General features: G+C 34.9%; 1 protein-coding gene across 1 annotated transcript; it reads left to right on the forward strand.

Annotated features, from left to right (window-relative positions):
- The first annotated feature begins 5414 nt into the window (after positions 1-5414).
- Positions 5415-18215, forward strand: LOC145779716 (interstitial collagenase-like). Its single transcript, XM_082591383.1, has 10 exons — positions 5415-5555; positions 5877-5974; positions 7133-7257; positions 8421-8511; positions 10307-10434; positions 11419-11577; positions 11872-11952; positions 14961-15092; positions 16503-16622; positions 18019-18215. The coding sequence occupies exons 1-10, from the start codon at positions 5415-5417 to the stop codon at positions 18213-18215; spliced, it is 1272 nt and encodes a 423-aa protein (XP_082447509.1).
- The last annotated feature ends 2194 nt before the right edge of the window (positions 18216-20409 follow it).

The raw sequence follows: 20409 nt of genomic DNA on the forward strand, positions 1-20409 counted from the left end.
TTAGCATCATATTCATTTGTGGCCAAAATCGAAGCTGTTGCTGGTTCATGACAACTGAAAATATCAGCGCTTATTAAAACTTGTTTGAAATACGTAAAAAATTTTCAATGGTAAAAATTGAATTTCAAGCAAATTAAAGTGTTTAACCCTTAGAAGGTTGGGCTTTCTGGAGTCTTGCTCAGTTTGGGGGGGGGCTGTCGATTCTTCTTATGCTTTAGGAGTGATATCTCTGTTATTTTTTTAAAGCACGGTTTCAAAACTTGGGATTCACTTTGTAAAATTATTCACGCTGAGCATATCCGAAAATTAAAACTATGTGAGTTTTAGAACTGCTCATATACGTTGAAATGTTGAGGTGACTTATGACGTTTGGGTTATTTGGTATTTTTTGATAGAGTAATGAAAAACATGCATTGCAATGTTGTGATTAAATTTTTTTTACATAATCTCAATTTGAATCATTTGATTAACGAATCATTTGATTAACGAGGCCAAATTAATTACTTTCATCCAGTTGGTGGGAAAATTTTGATCAATAGAATATGAAATATTTCAGAGGATGTGCTGAGAAATGCCTTATATCTCTCAATTTATAACTTTTATTCGCTCAAAATTTCAGCTCAATAAAGGTGAATAAAAGTTAGGAAAAGTCAAGAAGTCTCATAGTCGCAGCCTCAGTGGTTTTAGAGATACAAATGTTGATACAAAAAAGTTGAATTGACAGCCCCCCCCCCAACCTTCAAAGGGTTAACAAAGGTTAGTGAAGCAATAAATCAACTTGTTTGTAGTTTCTTTTACTTTCACTTTCATCAAATGAACGTTGCAACTTTTGCTAGAAAAGACAATTGTCCTGATTAACACCAAAAATTTTTCAGTATTTACGGTAGTTTAAATTATCTTTGAGATAACCCCACAGATAAAAATCTGGCGGGGTGAGGTCCGGCGAGTGTGAGGCCCATTCAGGATCACACCTCCTACTTGCGTTACGTTACTGTACCTAGTTGCGTTACTGTATTTTCTGTAAAACTACTTTTTAATAAAAAAGTAGTTAGTAATTTGTCAACTTCATTTTCCAATAGCCTATCTAGTGCACTGTGCATTTGAACCATGTTACAAGCGAAATTTAATTCCAAGAGAGTGTTGCTAATATCGGAGAGGTATAAAGAAGTACTAATTGTAATATTTAACAAGGTTCGAATTTCACATGTGAATCTCTTTGGAAGTTACAGTTTATCATTGTTTCTATGGATTTCTTGTCAACTTTGTTGCTTTATCCATCGTGTCATCATTTCAATATAAAAGTTTTTCAAGTCTGTTCAATTCGATATGTTTTCACTTACGTACCGGATAGTAGTAAAATTCTACTTGAATAATATTATCAGGTGATTGCTTAGACAAGAATCTTAATGTTGCGCTTAACTTTTTCTGTGTCAATTTTTACTGTTATAATACTACATAATTATATATAAAAAAAAATACACAACATTATCAGCAGGGCCGGATTTACCAATAGGCTAGGCAGGCTGAAGCCTAGGGCCTCAACGTCCAGGGGCCTCGAAATTCGGTTTCAAATTTTGTAATTGTTTTAAAAACTTGACAAGTTTAAACCCTACCTAAAGTATATATGTATCAAGCTTTTCAGAGTGGAAAATTCTATACACAACTGGTTTGACAGACTTTCTAAGCGAAATTAGGCCTAGAGATGAGTTTGATCAGCAAGCAAAAGCAACCTTGCCGAATATTAACTACAGAGCTGTCACTAGGAGACAAAGAAATGCACCTGACGCTTTAAGAGAACTCTCTTCAAAGGAAAGGTTTAAAATAAATTCCAATATCCCTATGCTCGACGAACTTGAAGCCAATTTAAGAAGAAGAGCTAATGTGTACAGACACAGTGACATTGTAGAAATGTTTCTCTTTTTTGCTAATCTGAAAGCAACTAAGGTAGAAATTGTACGTGGCGTAGAACTTTTAAAGGAAGCGTATCCAAAAGATGTTGACCCGAAACTTACTGATGAACTTCTACATTTACATTTGTACGTGAGACAAACACAAAAACAAGGGCTTACCGGCAGTGCCGGTCTTGAGGTATTTCGGGCCCTGTGCGGAATATGCTCTGCGGGCCCCAATGACAATGATGCAATTCAATAGCGTAGCTAGGTATTTTGAAAGGGGAGCGGTGGTTTGACGGTCGGCGGGCGTTGCCTGATGGTGTGTTCGCCAAAGGCGACACCTAGCGGTGGGGGGTCTGGGGGGACCTACCCCAGAAATTTTTGAACAATTACTTTGAAATTGGGGCATTCTGAGAGCATGTTTAACAAAACTTTGGGTATGAATATTACTGTAAAATGGTACTGTGCGCTGTCAACAAAATCGAATTTCAACCTATTTCGTCCCCTGAAAGGATCGAGAGAAATTCTGAATTGTTTGCGGCAACTCCGATCAGCGACTTCGGCTCTGTTGTTTTTTTTTTCTTGATCTTTTCAGGGTACGAAGTAGGTTGTGTCTCTGTTTTCTTGTTGCTAATTCTTTTGTTGAATTTTTCCATTGGAAATGACAAAAATTACTGCACTTTCTGAGTAAATTGCGGGGCCCCTAATTTGCGGGCCCTGTACGATCGCGCGGTTTGCACACCCCAAAGACCGGCACTGCTTACCGGTACAGAAGCGCAATCTATTTCCTTGTCGCATAGAGACCTTTATGAAATTATGTGCAAGGAAAAAATTAGCATTGCCTTTCCTAATGTGGAAGCAATATTAAGACTGTTTCTAAGCTTAATGGTCACTAACTGCTCAGAAAAGAGATCTTTCTCAAGGCTCAAAAGCATCAAAAAGAAACTGAGATCGACAATGTTTCAAGAAAGGTTGTTCGTACTGAGCATTCTGTGCATTGAGAGTGACAAACTTAAACAGATAAATTTTGATGAACTTTTGCATGATTTTGCTTTGACGAAAGTAGGGGGACGAAAGCTAAAAAAAAAGTTTGGTAGCCTAGTCTTACTCTATTTGATGGCTGTAACTATTTTTTATGTCCTCGTAAATAGACTTTACAATTATTGTAACGGTTGTTTAATCAAAAAAATTAAAATTAAAAGCAAAACTACCTCAACTAAATTTTTATTCTTTTAATTAAAAATTTGAACCCATGAATGTAGAAACTGAAAAGAACGAAGAGTTTAATGCACTCATATTTTTAACATTAAGCAATGACATGTGATGTTGTTTAGAGAGAAATTCTGAGCTCAAAAATAGGAAGGGGCCTCACAAATGGAATAGCCTAGGGCCTCTCATGGTCTAAATCCGGCCCTGATTATCAGTTTTATTTTGTTTTGCACATTATCAGCAAAACAAACTCCATGTGAGAAGGTCATGTCTTGTAACTGAGGTGCTTAACTTTTAACCACAAGCTTTAACCCTGTAGCGCCCAAGAAAAAAACTAAAAATTTCTGAATTTTTTTACAACCAACACAAAATATTTAGTGGTAAAATGTTTTTCAAATATGCAATATTGGGCTATAGAGGGTCAATTGAGAATATTATTTTGTTTTAATTTTTTCACAAACATTCAATATACAGTACTCGTCCAAAGTCATGTAATTTCTAACATTTTTGTTGCATACATGCAACGTAGTGCGCTACGGGGTTAATGCCAAAATGAAATTTCATCAATTTCTAACCAATAACACAATTCAAAACTCCAACTACAATTGGCAAGTACTGTAATATGAAAGAAAAATCGATTTGTTACGTCACATTTTTTTACTGACGTAACAAATCAATGTTTTAATATCTGCTGATACCATGTGATCAGCGAATAATAGTCATTAATTCCTTACAACAACAAAACTTAGCCTATTGGCCTAACTAAACAACTAAAACTGTTATTCGGTTCCATGTGAATTTCTATGTGCACTTTCTTCTCCCAATTTTGAAATCCCTCCCTTATAGTAGGGGGAGGCATGGCCACCTGGAAATGCGGCCTGATTTGTCACATTTTGCAGATTTTGATTACAGCTACTGCTGGTGCTTGACTGACATTTTTTGAGATGTTTTTACTTTTTGCGGTTTCCTAATGACAAAAAACTTTTTTGTTGCCTTGGGGAAGCAATAGCAAATGAGAAAAAGTAAGTTGAAAAACGCAAAATCAGACTGTTATTGAAAATTAACAGTCTGACTAAAATTTACAAAATCAAATTTTCTTTGTTTTTCAACATGTGAGGATGTTAAAACCTATTGTGTCATCTGGGAAAAAGAGTAAAGAAAGCGTAAAAATATATTTTTTATAAAAGTTCATTTAAACGTTCGCCTAAAGTTAGAAAAACCTGAAAATTTTTGCAAAATGTGACAAATCAGGCCGTATCTTTAGGTGGCCATGGGGGAGGCAATCGTTTTCTTTTACAAATTCAACTTTTGGTCTGATTTGAGAATACAACAATTATTATATTCTAAGACACTTAGTAAAAACGAAGCTTTGAATCAATAAGCATAGGCTAATATAGGTCAGCACTTCAAGCAACAACTGTCATCTAACCAATCAATCAAACAGTTTACTTTTTGAAATATTAATTTTTTTCAAAGCACGATACACTATCACGAGCTACGTGCATCCTCACTTTCGAAATAAGGAAAAGTCAGATGCAAAACGCAGTCAAATAACCCCAACCAAAGTACCATAACGAAACGCATTTATTTTGTGCACCACCAAATTCATTCTTGTAGGGCAATCAACAAATCTACAATCACTTTTAATGGCATTGCATAAATCTCGAAACTACACACTTCCTTTTATGGATTTTAAAGAAGCAGACTTATCGAACTAATAGGAAGACATGTGGCTTCCTTTGTCATAAAAAACTAAAAAAGGTTAAATAAACTTGGTGTTCAGTATATAAACAACAGGAAAAATAAGTTGATGCATATCGACTTTAGCTGCATCTTGGTTTTGAAATCAGTTTAACTAAAAGCTAAAATTAAAGCTTTGAACATCACAGTAGTAACTAACGTGAATGAAAATAATTTTTAGGTGATTTAATTTCAATTTTATGAAAAATATGTTCAGTAAAATAGTGAATTTGACAAATTATTGTATCAGCTCCTAAACATATTATGCTGAAAGTATACAGTTGCGTGTTTAAAAAAACTTGTTAAAAGTCTAAAAAAGATCGTTTTTAAATAAGATTTTATTTTTGAACAAAATCTTCTGTATAATTAACGAACAAGTATATTTCATTTAATTTTGTATTAAGTTGTTTTCCATTATAGTAAGCTGCAACCTAGACGTGTTTTTATGATGAAAAACTAACACAACTTTTGAACCCTTCTAATTTATGTACTTTAAAATTGCGATTTACCAGGTATAACAGTTTAATTCAATACCGACATTGAATCACATCCACAAGTGCTAGAAGCATCGCAATGGAACATATCGTTGTGGTTTGCTTAACTATAATATTCGTAACTACTTTTCCTGCGTCAAACGCCGACTCATTTGGTTTGTATTCAACCACTGAAGACATTTCTGAAGACTTCAGCAAATGGACCAATGGCAATATTGTGGTGAGTGTATGACTGTACTAACCTACATTTTGTTTTTCGAAATATACAATAAATGTACATTGCAGGTTATACACTATAACAGATACGAGAACAACCTCTGACTGGTAAGAGCGGCGGTCGAATACCCTTGTGGCAAGAATTAGTGGTGCGATACTGACGAGCCCAGCCTCATGAGCGAAATACGGTGTCTATCGCTGTCAATTCTTGCTACAATTGCCTGCCGAGAAACAAAACAACCTTTAAGTTACATTTTTGCTTAATACAGTATGTTTGTTTGTTTAAAAGTATGCTGTAATTCACTAATTTTAATGATTTTACCAGGATTATTTGGAGCAATTTGGTTACATTAACAAACACAAAGCGGAGAATTTGAAACTAAATGGAAAAATCAATTTAGAAGATATTTCATATGAAATCAGGTATATTGAAATACTTCTACTAAAACTACCAACTTTTTACAATCTGCTGTAAAACAATGCAAGCTGTCATTTAAGACCGCTGCTTCAAAATGCCGATTTTATTTGGTATGTGCAATATGCTATAATGCTTTGCATGCGTACTATGATCAACATAAACTTTAATAACTTCATAATAAAGTATAATTAACTTTAGAGCGGAAGGAATACCATTTACTTAAAAATGGAAAAAAGGTCACAAATGACAGCTCGGTACTTTTAGTACTATACAATACATATAGTAAAAGAACATTTAAAGGAGCACAAAAAATCATTATTTTGTTTCTTGTACGTTTTACGTTTACGTTTTACTTTTACGTTTACGTTTTACGTTTTACGCTTACGTTTTTTAAGTTTAACTTTCTTTTTACGCAAAAGTAGAAGAACTTTGTGTGTGTACAGTACAAGGTTTGCAACAAAAACGAGATTATAGGAGCGAATTGCATGGCAAGGGAGTACAAAAGCTGTCAAAAATAAACGCTTGGTATTGATAGGTATTAACACAAATATTGTATAAATTATAAATGTTGCATAAAAATGTATGAGAATGTGAATGTAATGTATCATCAACTCAAACTTTAATGAAAACGATTGGTCGTGGAAACTTTTGGTCTAAATTTCAAAATGGACGAAATAAAATAGGAAATAATCATAATAATAAAATAATAATATAATAATAAAATAACTTAATGATAATAATGAGAAAATAATAATATAGCAATAAATAATAATAAAATATAATAATATTAAGAAAATAATAATAGAATAATAAATATTAATAAAATACAATAATAAAAAAATTAAAAATTAAAATAACAAAAAGTGATCGCTCGGTACTTCTAATGTTAAAGCATTCCTTGTTTTCTAATTTTTTGATTAAATTGACAATTTTTCATGAACATGTTTCCGTCATTTTGGTCGTATTTAGATTTGTGTTTTGGAATTCGTAGACCAAAAGCAAACCTGTACTTTTTTAATACAATTCTACATTTTAATGACGGACCCTACCTAGGTAAGCAGTCACATCGCTAGTCTACTAAGCGACTATTTCGCGCAGGTTTATTAAATTACAAATCACTAATATTTAAAAGCATAAGATAATATACACCTTCATATTATTAGGTATTTCCAAAAAGAAAGTGGACTTGTAGCTTCAGGAAAAATGGATGAGGAAACATTAAAAAAGATGTCCACACCACGATGTGGAATGAACGAGCATGATGAAAAATATTTAGATGATGAAAATAGTGAGAAATTTCATGTCAAAATAATAAAAACGTATAAACAAAAGTTCAAAAATAACTTATCAGCAATGGAAAAAAATATATGTTTTATAAAAGCACAACATAATTAAAAATCTTCCAAATCCTCTCAATTCTTTTCCTTCAATGCTAAACAATTATTAAGGTTTATTTTGTTATCGTTAAACTGCAACTTGTATTATATACAAAAATAATAAACTTCCGAATTCTATGCAGTCACGTTTTACTAAATGCAAAATTTATCAAGGATTTTTATCAGGAAATATGACTTTATCAGAAGCAGGCGGCAAAATACGCACCAAGAGATATGTCCGATCTGGTAAGCATTTTCTTTCTACCAGTAACTGCTTCACTTTTTGTAGATTTGTTGTAAAATGTAGCCTAATAGTAGAAGTAAAGCTCAATTTTTTAAAAATGTAGCCTATCCTCAACTGAATAATCTTTAAACTGCAGTTAATAGTATTGTAATTTTCTTATTTTAGTAAAGCAATTTCGAACTTGTATCAGTGTTTGTTTACTTAACAAAGGAGTAAGTGGGTTTACATTTATTTGGGATAATTTATATACGAATTAATTTTTCCAAGATCATTTGAATAGACTAACCAGACGGTTTCAGAAAAAATACGATTTGCTTACCATTGAAAAGAAAACATATGGCAAAATGGTGTTTCAAAAACACGTTATTGAAACATTCTATGAAAATTTAAACATGTTTCTAGGATTGTGACTGGTAAAGCGGTGGTCGAATAAATTTGTGGCAGAATACGGTGCGATACTGATGAGCCCAGCCTCATGGGCGAAACACGTGTCTATCGCTGTCAATTCTTGCTACAAATCGGCTGCCGAGAAACATGTTTCTAGGATAGTACACAAACATAGTTATTATTCACTAAAATCCTCTACAGCCTGTTTCATCCTAAAAGGGGTATCATCAGAAGGTCCTGAAAAATATGCAAAAGCAATAAATCGGTAATTCCTGAAAAGATGATCAATATCATAACTTTAATTTAATCTGCAAAAAAATAGTATAGTATAGTAACTAATACTTTCTACGATAGAATGTATAATAGGGATTTTTCAGACATATAGGCTAACTAAACGAATAGAGCACATTTGCAGTATTTTGTCTCTCTGCATGTATATTTCAGGCTTCTACTTCCTGAAACGCAAATTAAAGTACTTTGTTCGAAAATACACTCCTGACCTTTCTCGATCCGAAGTTGATATCATTCTAAAAAGGTGAAATTTTTGCATTAATCCATTGGTCTACCGCAGTATTTTTAAACCTTACAGTTTTTATGGCCTTCATTGAAAAAAAAAAAATTTCTTGAGTTATGTTGAGAAATCTGACTTGACGAGTAATACGCACGTATCCAGACAGCAAATTAATTGTTTTTTACATTGTTCCAACGTCTGAGGTTGTTGAATCAATGTAAAAAAACGACTGATTTGCTGTCTGGGTAGCAAATGGCTCGAGTTACTGGACTGTTCAAACCCGTTGTGTCAATGATAGAACGCTTGTACAATTTTAGTTTCAGTCAAAACAGTGTAGCCTGGAAGACTTTTGCTTAAATGCCGTTGTAGAGTCGTAATCAAATATTTTTAGTCTAATTTCGTTCAGAATCGAAAGATTTCTGCATTTCAGTATCGAAGCAGGATTTTTTTGCCTTGGTGTACTGTACGTTGGAACTCGCATCAGTTCAACTAAACCTATAGTGACAATAGCAATTGTGTGTTTTGACCAACTTACTGTATCAAAAGATCTACTTTTTTCTGTGCACTTAAAAACGTATAACTTGTAAAACGTAAGCAATATTTGAATACCTTAGGCAGGCGCGGATCTATGGGGGGGCCAAGGGACCCAGCCCCCCCTCTCCATAGATCCGGCCAAGGGACCCAGCCCCCCCCCCCCCCCGAAGTTTTGTGAGAAATTGTTGAACGGTTTGATATGCTTCTAAACAGCTGATATTAGTCCCACAGCGGACTTAACTTATCCCGGGATGGAGGGGGGAATTATTTTTTGTTATTAATAAGGTTGAAATTATCCATCGATTATACATTTTAATAGCAACATTTGTTGGAGCTGGCTCAGCTGAAACCAACGCTGAGCCAAATGACGTCAGTTGAAACAATCTGAAACCTGAATTGTTTTATAGTTTTTAGTCTTCATCATAATTTCAATCAATTACCGTAGGGCGTAGGCTATATGTCTGCAAACACACAAATATCCAATTGGTCATGGACACTGCATACAGGGTTTTAAACTAGATTTCAAGTTTACTTTGCATGCTTAGCAATTTTTATTCCAGTAAAATTTATTGATGAACATGGCTGTTTTAATGTCTATTTTACAGCATATCGTATATGTCGTAGTATCATTGTTCACAGTGGCGAGCCAAAGGGGGGGTGGGGGTTACAACCTCACGTCACGATATTGAGAATGATGCTTTCAGTCTCTATATCTCTAAAACAAAGTTTGCCTAATTTTAAGCGAAACTGCATTAAAAGAGCGAGTTTTGCAAATACCAAACATTCAAACATCTCAGCCAGGAATTAGCAACAAGAAAACATAGAAACTTAGCTTTATTACCGAAAAAATGCCGAAGAAAACATGATCTTATCCTTTTGCTATGCCATCGGACAGCACCATTTTACAGGAATATTTATACCCATATTTTTGTTGAAAATGCTCTCAGAATGCACCAAATTCAAAGTAATTTTTCAAAATTTTCTGGCGGAGGCCCGCAGACCCCCCGCCGCTGGGTGTCGCCCTTGGCGAACACGCCGTCGGGCTTTCCCCGCCGGCCGTCAAAACCCCCCAAATTCCTGGCTACGCCACTGATTCATCTGTTTAATCTTTTTCTTTCTTTTTAATTTATTTTCAAATTTTCTGGCACCCCCAAAAAAAACTCCTAGATCCGCGCCTGACCTTAGGTATTACCATTAAACGTAGTAGCAGAACCACTTTAGTTTATCAAACAAATCATATTCTTCAGAGTACTTTGCTCAATTGCTAAACCTTTTTCAACTTTAGGGCTTTAGATCTCTGGGCAAGTCACACATTTCTCCAATTTGATGAAACACTTGACCTGGAGAAAGCAGATGTTAGATTTTCATTTGTTCGCGGGGATCACGGAGATGGTTCCCCATTTCGCGAAGAAAGTAACTGACTTTTAATGCATCAGTTAACATCTTAACACTGATGTAGTTATGTGTATCTTCAAATCAATGTTTAATATAAAAAAATAATAAGTTTGTCGCAGACAATTATTCATATACACTGCACAGCATATGTGTTGCATAGAGCGAAAAATGGAAACCCTTCACCAATCAATATAAATAATTTTAAATTCATGCTTCACCGTGACGTAGAATTTTTTTCAAACAAAGACCTCCACTCATTAAAATGCAAAAATTGAACAATCTTACATTATTTAAATTTTCACACAGAGAGTTTTGTTGTGGCTCATGCTTCAGGCCCATTTCTAGTACGTTGGGCATATACGCATTTCAACGACTGGTTCGTTTTCACAACTGGCAGAAAAACTGGTGGAGGTAATTTTTTCAAAATATTGTTATTTTATTTACTACACGAAAGTTTCATTGTACTTTGACTAACAACTCTGGAACAAATGCCATCAGCAAGCAACTGCTTTGTCCTTCTAGTCACAGCAATCTTAAAAACCACAATGACCTGTATTATAGTAGGCTGTTACTCAATCATATGGATTCTGGATGATGATTATTTTTATTAATTATTCATTTCAAACCAATAGGTCCATATTTACAGTTAAACATACAAAACAATTGATATAATCAGTATCAACATTGGTAGACTAAGTTAGTATTACAAGCTATTCATATTTGACTAGCGCTGTTCAATCCAATTCAGTTTTTTTTTTCTGACTATTGCAACAAAAACAACACATAGCCTACCAAGTATAACAGAAGTCTAAGAAAAGGTAGTAGCGATAAAAAGTAAACATGCTAATGTGCTTGAAACCAAAACAAAATAATCAGTTAAAATTCTGCGGACGCAAAATCTTGTCCTGGTTAATTTGCACTGGTTTACTTGTTTACCTTGCACTTGCAATTTCTGACATTTGCAAATGTAGTGTGTTAGATATTAAAGTATTTTTTTACCAGCATATCCGCTGTATCCTGTTGCTATCCACGAGATTGGCCACAATCTCGGTTTAAGTCACTGTAGAGTAAAGAGTGCTGCCATGTGCAACAATGATGGGAGCTGGAACGCCAATCGTGGTCTCCATAACGACGATATAGCAGGAATACAAGCAATTTACGGTGATTTTCTTATCCACAAATCGTTCAAAACAAATTTTATTTGTAAATTTTTTAACAGTTTGTACTGATAATTTGTGTTATAAAATTGATACTTTGAGTGCAGCTCAAACATTTAAAATAAAAAATCTTTACCTAATATATATCTATTGTTGCACCACTAAATGAGAACAGCTCATTTATTCAAAATACACTAAAAATGTGCTGATATCTGTTAATAGTTTGTAAATATTATATAAAATGTGAGCTTAATACATAGTATACAGCTAAAGATAATAACTAATATTTCCTACACAGGCAAAAAGAAGCCGAAAGCCCCAAAACCTCCTCCCGTAAATGTTTGTGGAAGAAAAATTTCCTTTGACACAATTCACTTCAGTAAGAATTTTTATAGAACATATTTATTAAATAAGCCGATTTGATAGATCATCACTAGGGCCAATAAAGTCAATGAAGTCAATTTTTTAGTAAGTTATTGCAGATGATTTTAAGTAAAAGTTCTGGACACAAGAAATAGGTTTTAAATTCTTAACTTGATAGATCAATAAAAAGCAAATCTTTTATCGTTAAGTTAATTTTTCAATTTTAGATCAATAAAGTTAATTTATGTAATGGCCACGTCCAGTCTAGAAGTTTTCTTTTAAATGCTGAGAAAAGCTAATACTTTAACAACTTCTTGTTTGCTGTCTGCTTCTGTACAAAAACGTTTTTCGATGCTTTGCAAACTTCTGGCCAGGAGCAGACAATTTAATGCCGAAAATGTGAAACATTGTGGTATGTTACCTTTGAACTCTTGTACTTGATGAACATGACGTTCATTGTAGAGTTAGTTACCTGCCATTATATAGCCTTCAGACTGGTCTAATATGTTCTTTCGCTGATTAATCTTTTTTTTTTTTTGTTGATGCAGCCTTCTTTCAAATACAATATACAAGAAACAATGCAAAGAAATTTATTTTCACACGAGTCAGTTCAATCATATAACCTATAGCTAAAAATCGATTTCGATCAGCTAGAAGCTGGATCATCTTCAGTTAAGCTGAAAGTAAACAGCACAAAAATCAAATGATGAAAGTGCAAAGGAATATTATCTTATATCATATCAAGCAGTGTTGTGGGTCTGACACTTGTCAGAAGATACTTCATTTTCTACAAAAAACAATGGTTCACTCAGTCAAATTTTTGTTAGGTCATTAAAGTCAATCGTTTTGAATTTTAAAGTCAATTTTTTTGGACTTTTAAGTCAATAAAAACTTGCCCTAATCATTGCTAAACTTTGGATAAACTGCTCAGGCGTTCTTGAATTTCATGTTGCAGTTCAACCCAGTTAAAATAAACTTAGCTCTAATCAAAACCTATGTAAGTAAAAGTAAATATCCTTGTTTTGGACAGGCATGCTTAATATTTGCATAAAAAGGTAAAATAACCTACTGTAGGCTATGTGGCTTCATGTTCTATGGGCAGAGAAAAACTAAAAAAGATGCATCTAGTGCACACTATTTCTTTGCCGAACTATCCGTTTCTACGGGAAATGCATGTTTCGTCATTTTGTAGAATATCATCAGAACTTCTCTGTTATTGTTTTCGTTGACTAAAACTTTATTTTCTTCATTTAGATCACAGAACCGAATCTCTTTACGCCTTCAAAGGAAAATATTTTTGGAAAATAAATGATTATGGTGTTCTGACTGGATATCCAAAAAGAATAAAAAGTCTCTGGCCTCGTTTACCCATTTATATCAGCGCTTCTTTCCACTCAAAAAATTCAAATAGAACTTATTTCTTCAAAGGTAATTTATGTGCTGGCTTTTAAATAACATTTAAATTACCTTTTATGCTATGTAAGGATGATATTTGTAAAACGTTATATGAAATACAGTTCCTACTATCTAAATCCTCGACAGCCTGTTTCATCCTAAAAGGGAGATCATCAGAAGGTCATTATTCTAATAGAATCTATTTGGTCAAGAACATTACCAAAGTAATGAGAAGATAACAGACATTTATCAGAAGGTCCTTATTCAAATAGATTATATTTGAATAAAGACCTTCTGATGATCCTTTTATGATAAAACAAGCTGTAGAAGTTTTAGAAAGTAATAACTGCATTTGATGTAATTTGCTCAGCTTGGCTTTTTTGCTTGGCATTGAGCACTTTTTGTAGCATTATTAGTATTTATTGTGTAAAACGTTATAGATTAATTTGTAACGGTTATTGTTGTAAATACAATGTATGCTTTGCATTTCTAAATACTGTACATAGGTATTTTTGTGATTGTAGTTGGACAAAATCATCTCTCCAACAAATTATTATATCTCGTTGTACATTATTCATTAACCAATGGGTGTGACGTTGGTGTGCCTTGGGTGTGACGTTGCGATTCTTCGCAAACTACGACAACGATTGATAGGCCTAAAACCACCACTCACTAGCTTATTGCCATTCTTAGTCCAGCGATCGAGTAGTTAAAACAACAGTTAGCATAACCAACTACCTTTAACCAGTGAATAAAAATGATGATGGCTATGATGGCTATCCCTCGTCTTCAAGGATGATGGTCTTCGCAATAAACAAAATGCTAACGATGAATTCTTGAATGGCTATTAAGTCCAATCCTGGCTTTAAAAGTTCGGTTACATTTGAGACATTTAAGATGCTTTGGGAGAACTGGTTGTGGGTCTAACTGGTTGTGGATTTAATTATTCAAAGCTAAATCAGATGGTGCGGCTTGTGGTGCGAATGCCAGATCAGCGTCTTCCTAAGCAAATGTTTTACTCAAAATTGACTACAGTCAAGGTAAGCCTTTGATAGGTGGACACACGAAGCGATATAAATTGATTGATTGATTGATTTTATTTCGTTGTAGGTAAATATAATACAATAAATACACCAATAAAAAAGGAATTTCCAGCAAGTTTCCATAAAGACTCACTGAAGATTAATCTTAAAAATTGCAATATCAATTATACAAACTGGAAATGAACTATAGGAGATAACCTGTTTTAGAGATCTGCCACTCATAAAAGTGCGGCCACGTTTGAGAAGAGCAGATCTCAAAGGTTAAAAGGAAAAATAATACAAAGAAAAGAACGACAATTACATTCACAACCAGTTCTCCCAAAGGATCTTAAATGTCCCAAATGCAACCGAACTTTCAAAGCCGGAATTGGACTCATTAGCCATTTAAGAACTCGTCGTTAGCGTTTTTTATTGCAAAGACCATCATCCTCGAAGGCGAAGGATAGCCATCATCATTCTCTTATCAGTTTTTTTTTTTTTTAAATCAAACGTTCTTCAAATATAAAATGATAGCCTATGCATAAAAGCATATATAGATCACTAATAGCTTACTGTCAGTTACACTGCAACAAAATTATTACAACAGGAAGTCAAGTGTGGAGATACCAGGGTGGAAACTTAGACAGAGGTTTCCCAAGAAATGTATCGGAATACAACATCCCACCCAACATCGACGCGGCGTTCGCCTTAGGAAAAAGTGCTCCATATGTTGTTAAAGGTAACCACTGTAATACTTTCAATATTTTGAATTACTGGTGCAAATAACTAAACTAGGCATAGGGTATTGAAGGTAAGCTATGCTTAGTGGGTTTCTTATTTATAAAAGAATAAAATGATATTTACAATGAATGAAAGTTAGAAAAAAATAACGCAATCATATGACATTATGGTTGACCTTGATGGCACCTCATTAGACATTGCAGTCGTAGGTCATTGATAGTTTTACCTTCTACATGGTTAACAAATTTTTACTAAATTTTTTAATCAGAAATACAAGTAAACTTTTCTAGATGATTTTTTTGCGTTGATTCCGAATCTGCTCTCGTTTTTTTCTAGCACATCAGGTTTTTAAAATATTTTCACTTTAATATTTGCGTATTTAGTAGTATTAATAAATTAAGGTAAACTTTGTTTCATATTAATTTTTTCAAAATATTTTACAAATTCTCATTTTTTAGCTTCACTACACTTGTCGTGTACTGTAGCAATGTTTTGAAACAAAAAACTACAGTTCTAATCAAAAAAGGCGAAAAAAACATAAACAATATCCAATTGCATAGGCTACAATTCGTTTATCTTACAGGTGAAATTTACATATATTAAATACACTTAGGCAACTAGTTGTTCTAAACAAACCTTTTAAGCACTTTATTCCCTTAACCACACACAGAACTGCATGGTTTCTTTATTAATGAAGAAATTACTATAAGCACCTCAAAAAATGCTTTAAATATAATTTTCGTTTGTGAGAATGGCTCGGATCATCACGATACAGCATCCAGCAATAATCACCCATCATTTCTTTCTTTTTTGAAATCAGCGTAATAAATACGATATGGACACATATAGCCATCTCTGATTAAAATTTGCTGATTACTAGTGTTATTATGGAACGATGCAACTTTACAAGTTAAGTATGCCCACTCCGACACAAAAAAAAGAAACAAAGATGGAACATTCTTAGTCAATAAACAATAAGTGGTAGTGGAGTTGTTTAGTGTGAACATCTCAAATGTAGAGTCTTTGGAGTTTAAACCATTATTTCAAAATTTTATCCCATGCACAATAATTTGGTCAAACAGTTTCACAGATTTGAAAGAAACCATAACCTTGCAAACGGTAAAATGCAATGGCGGTATGGCGGCCTTGCTGATAGAGCTGCTAATAAGCAAAATAATGCTTGGAATATGTACACAATCAATGCAAATATACCAAAATCTATACCGAAATTCTGGAGAACAAATTTACGAATTAGGAGGATATGAGAATATAAGCAGAAAATTAAGATCGAAGAAATTCGATCTTAACCAGCAGGATGTTTCTAAGCAGAAAATTAAGATCGAAGAAATTCGATCTTAACCAGCAGGATGTTTCTAAGCAGAAAATTATAAATCGTTTTTTTTTTCAGGAAACATGACATACCGTTTTTACGAATCGAGAAGACCTTCCACAGAAAAAGGGGTGCACATTAAGAAAATTTGGAAGAAAGCCCCAACAAACATTGATGCTGCTTTTCAATGGAGAGATGGTGAGACAAGGCAAACTATCATTACTTTTAAGTTATTTTGGCAGCCGATTGTAGCATCGAATAGACAGCGATAGACACGTGTTTCGCCCATGAGGCTGGGCTCATCAGGATCGCACCGTATTCTTGCCACTTGAGTAATCGACCGCCGCTTTACCAGTCAGTTTAACTCTTATCTTTGTGGAAAGAAAGAGCCAACAAAACCAGCAGGTGCCAGGGGTAGGTCAATGTGAAGAAAGGCGTTCTTCCCGGCTATCAGCACAAGGCTGATTACTCACTAGCACAGCGAGCAGCACTGCAGCAGTAACGCTTCGCTAACCAGAACGGTGTAGCTTCCACGCTAGCCATTGAGACCTCCAATTAAACGTTTAAGTTATTTTGGCAGCCGATTGTAGCATCGAATAGACAGCGATGGACACGTGTTTGCTGTCTATGGGCGAAGCCTCATGGGCGAAATGGGCGAAACACGTGTCTATCGCTGTCTATTCGATGCTACAATCGGCTGCCAAAATAACTTAAACGTTTAATTGGAGGTCTCAATGGCTAGCGTGGAAGCTACACCGTTCTGGTTAGCGAAGCGTTACTGCTGCTCGCTGTGCTAGTGAGTAATCAGCCTTGTGCTGATAGCCGGGAAGAACGCATTTCTTCATATCATTACTTTTATAAAGATTAAATATAATTATATTTTAATAAAATTTTGGTGAGCAAGTTTATTTCTTTGAATCATGAGTAATCCAACCTAAGCAACAGCTTTTTACTCGCATCCTAGCTTGCGCCCGATATTTGAAATGTTAAAATGAAGGAACGCCAAGGAAACTAATCTTCGTGTCCACCTTCAGACATGCCTTTAAATGTCCTTCCAAAGACATCCCCTTGAGCGGTGTCGAACTGCCTTACGAAGGTCAAACCCGTTTTCTCACCATTCGGCTATACACCAGCAGCAACAGCATAAAACGAGATAAATTGTTTGTTTGTTTATCTTTATCCTGCATTGCGGGAAAGCGGACTTGAGCGCTATGCATCGGTGTACGCCTTCCGACATACACCTGACCCACGCTGCAGCCGACGGCAATGTCTGTTTCCGGTTGTCTACTTTACTTATGACTTAAACTTGGTACTACCCATTACTCGAAATCGATCACTGGGTAGAGGCAATTATCGTAAAGTTTCTTGCCCAGAGAAACAACGGCAAGTGCGGGTGGCTGGAGTCGAAAATGCAGGCTCTCGACTGCGAGCCCAACGCGCTAACCACTCGGCCATTGCTTCTCTGCTGCTTAGTGTCGTTTTATAATCTAAAAATATAAACGACTTTCTTTTCCATTTTTGTTGACCAGTACAATCGATTTTATTCGTATAAAACTTTTACAACAGTAGTACGGTATTAATTTATATTTTTCAGGAAAACTGTACTTTTTTAAAAGGAATCTATACTGGAGGTTGAGCGGTTTAAGAAGAACAGCTGGTTTGCCTAAATTTGAAGGTTGGAGAAATTTGCGAGGTTTGGAGAAACCACGCGATGGAGAATTCCCAAAAAGCCTGAGACGATTTTGGGTTGGATGCGGACAGAATCGCAAGGCAGTTGTGGAAGTGGAATAAGAAAATGTTCGAGTACATAAATTTACCACATACCAACTTCTAGAGTGACAATAGTTTGAATATTGCAGTTGATTTGTCTTTGCAGTCCAACTACATTTGCAACAGTCAAAGACACGTAAAACTACAGTAAACTTAATAAATCCATCTGGAAATACTGTACATAATGTTCAACTGTACATAAATTCTTAATTTAACGTAATGCCAACCTTTTGTTATTGCAGTTCTTGGTCGTTATTTCACTCCTTGCGTTTTCTGAGATTAATTTATGTGTTTAGTTTTTTCATCGCTGTAGTTTAGCCAAAGTGTAAGCATAGAAACCAATAATACAAGCTTCGTTTCAAAACAAGACAAAAAAGATTAAACCAAACCTTATCAAAAACTCCTGAAAATATAAAAGAACTGCTCTCACTACAAAACGAACAAATTTATGCTAATCACGATTTTGCAGGCTGTTTCTTTATCAACACTTAATCTTTTCATGGGCTAAACTTTTTTATTTTACATTTAGAAAGGGAGTTGACAGCTGTCCCATCTGTTGTCATCACCAAACTTTACCCTACAGTCGTTTTGTTTTTTTAAATTAACGTTATGCTGTGACAACCTTGTTACGACGTCAGGAAAAAAATGAAATGTGGCTTAAAGAGATTTACAACTCAAGTCTGCCCTGTTAGCTCAGGGGTTGCCCGAAGATAAAGATTCAAAACCACCAACCAAGTCTATGTCAGACGCCTTGATAAATAATTCCAGGTTTTATTTATTTTTATTTTTGTTAACTTATTTTATTTTCGTGTAGTATTCAGGTTGCGTTGTATATTAAATGCAATACATATTCAAATCATGCATGGTTGATTTGTTGTGTTTTTAAATTGTGTGTTGAGTGCAATAAGTAGGCCTAGTTGAAATGAAAAATAATTAAAGAAACGTGGCCATCACTAGGCTGCTGTCCTTACCAGTATGAAGTAAACCTTGCCACAAAGCCAAACATTTGATAAAATCAATCAAGTTTATTCTTCCTCCAACAGACTCAGCAAACATGACTTAATTAATAACTAACAACTGCTGCTAAATTAAAAGGAGACAGCGAAAAGACCACAAAAGGACATCGAGTCAACCGCCACCTTCAATAGGCCTCAGCAGTGGCGGCTCGTGGCATAGGGCTGCAGGGCTGCAGCCCCACCTGAAAGAACGAGAAGAGGGAAAATATGCTTTCCTTTGTGTTTGTCTGACCCGGTTACTTTTTTCACTTAAGAATTGCGTATCGAAAATTAAAATATTAAAGGTTTCGTTTGGCAACACCGATATTGGGCAAACTGCTCTGCAGCCCGAGATTCTGGATTTCAAGCGCTCTGATTGGCTAAAAATTATCCACGAAGCTCCACCTCTTTTAGTATGTTACAGCAATTTTTGAATCTGTTGGGGCTGCATGGAAAACAGCCCCACCTAACCGAATAACTTTACAGACTTTTTGAAGTTAGTTTTTATTTCGCAGAGTAGCGATGAGCCATGAATGCAGAAGTGTTAGCTGTAGAGTTAGGGTATTCAACAGGTTATAGGCTTAGGAAGTGCTAGTCCAGCCTAGGGCATCTCAAAATCACTTGAACCTTGTAGCTTATGCAACGGCTAGGCTAATCAAGACTAAGCTCAATACTAGTAACGTTTGTCTCCAACGCAATAGCCTACTGCTAGTTTTTTTAATTATGGCTTAGGAATACATCAACTTTTTAACAAAGTTTGAATGCATTTTTTCAAAATTTGGGCTAAATATATTCTCAGAACGCTCCAAATTTAATGCAATTTTTCGAATTTTTCTGGGGGACCTTCCTCAGACCCCTCCGCGAAGTCGTTCGCCTTTGGCAAACTCAGCGGCGGGCTTCGCCCCCTAGACTATTTATTGCAGCCCCACTGTTCAAAAACACCACCAGCCGCCTCTGGGCCTCAGTAACAAAAAACTCTGACAATAAACATTAGAAATCCTTGCTTGATTGAAGAATTTAAATCTCTCTTGTAAAAAAGCCCTGTTTGGAAGATTAATCGTGGCAGCAGTGTGTGATTGTAAAGGCCTAGAATTCTGATACAAACCTTGCCACAGAAAAAATAGTACAGCAAAGTTTTGCGTTGAAATATAGCCTACACACTACTGTAAATGGTGCTGCGCTGAATGAAAAGTTGACCTTGCCTTGAGCTACCTAACTTC

This window comes from Aplidium turbinatum, chromosome 1 (assembly GCF_918807975.1).
Source record: "Aplidium turbinatum chromosome 1, kaAplTurb1.1, whole genome shotgun sequence".
NCBI classification, from domain to species: Eukaryota; Metazoa; Chordata; class Ascidiacea; order Aplousobranchia; family Polyclinidae; genus Aplidium; species Aplidium turbinatum.

What these genes read in the sequence shown, in the direction of transcription:
- LOC145779716 (XM_082591383.1), top strand. Translation starts at nt 5,415, where the DNA reads ATGGAACATATCGTTGTGGTTTGCTTAACTATAATATTCGTAACTACT. An exon ending in GTTGATATCATTCTAAAAAG is followed by an intron (nt 8,512 to 10,306) that starts GTGAAATTTTTG and finishes TTTCAACTTTAG; the next exon opens with GGCTTTAGATCTCTGGGCAA. An exon ending in TGCTCCATATGTTGTTAAAG is followed by an intron (nt 15,093 to 16,502) that starts GTAACCACTGTA and finishes TTTTTTTTTCAG; the next exon opens with GAAACATGACATACCGTTTT.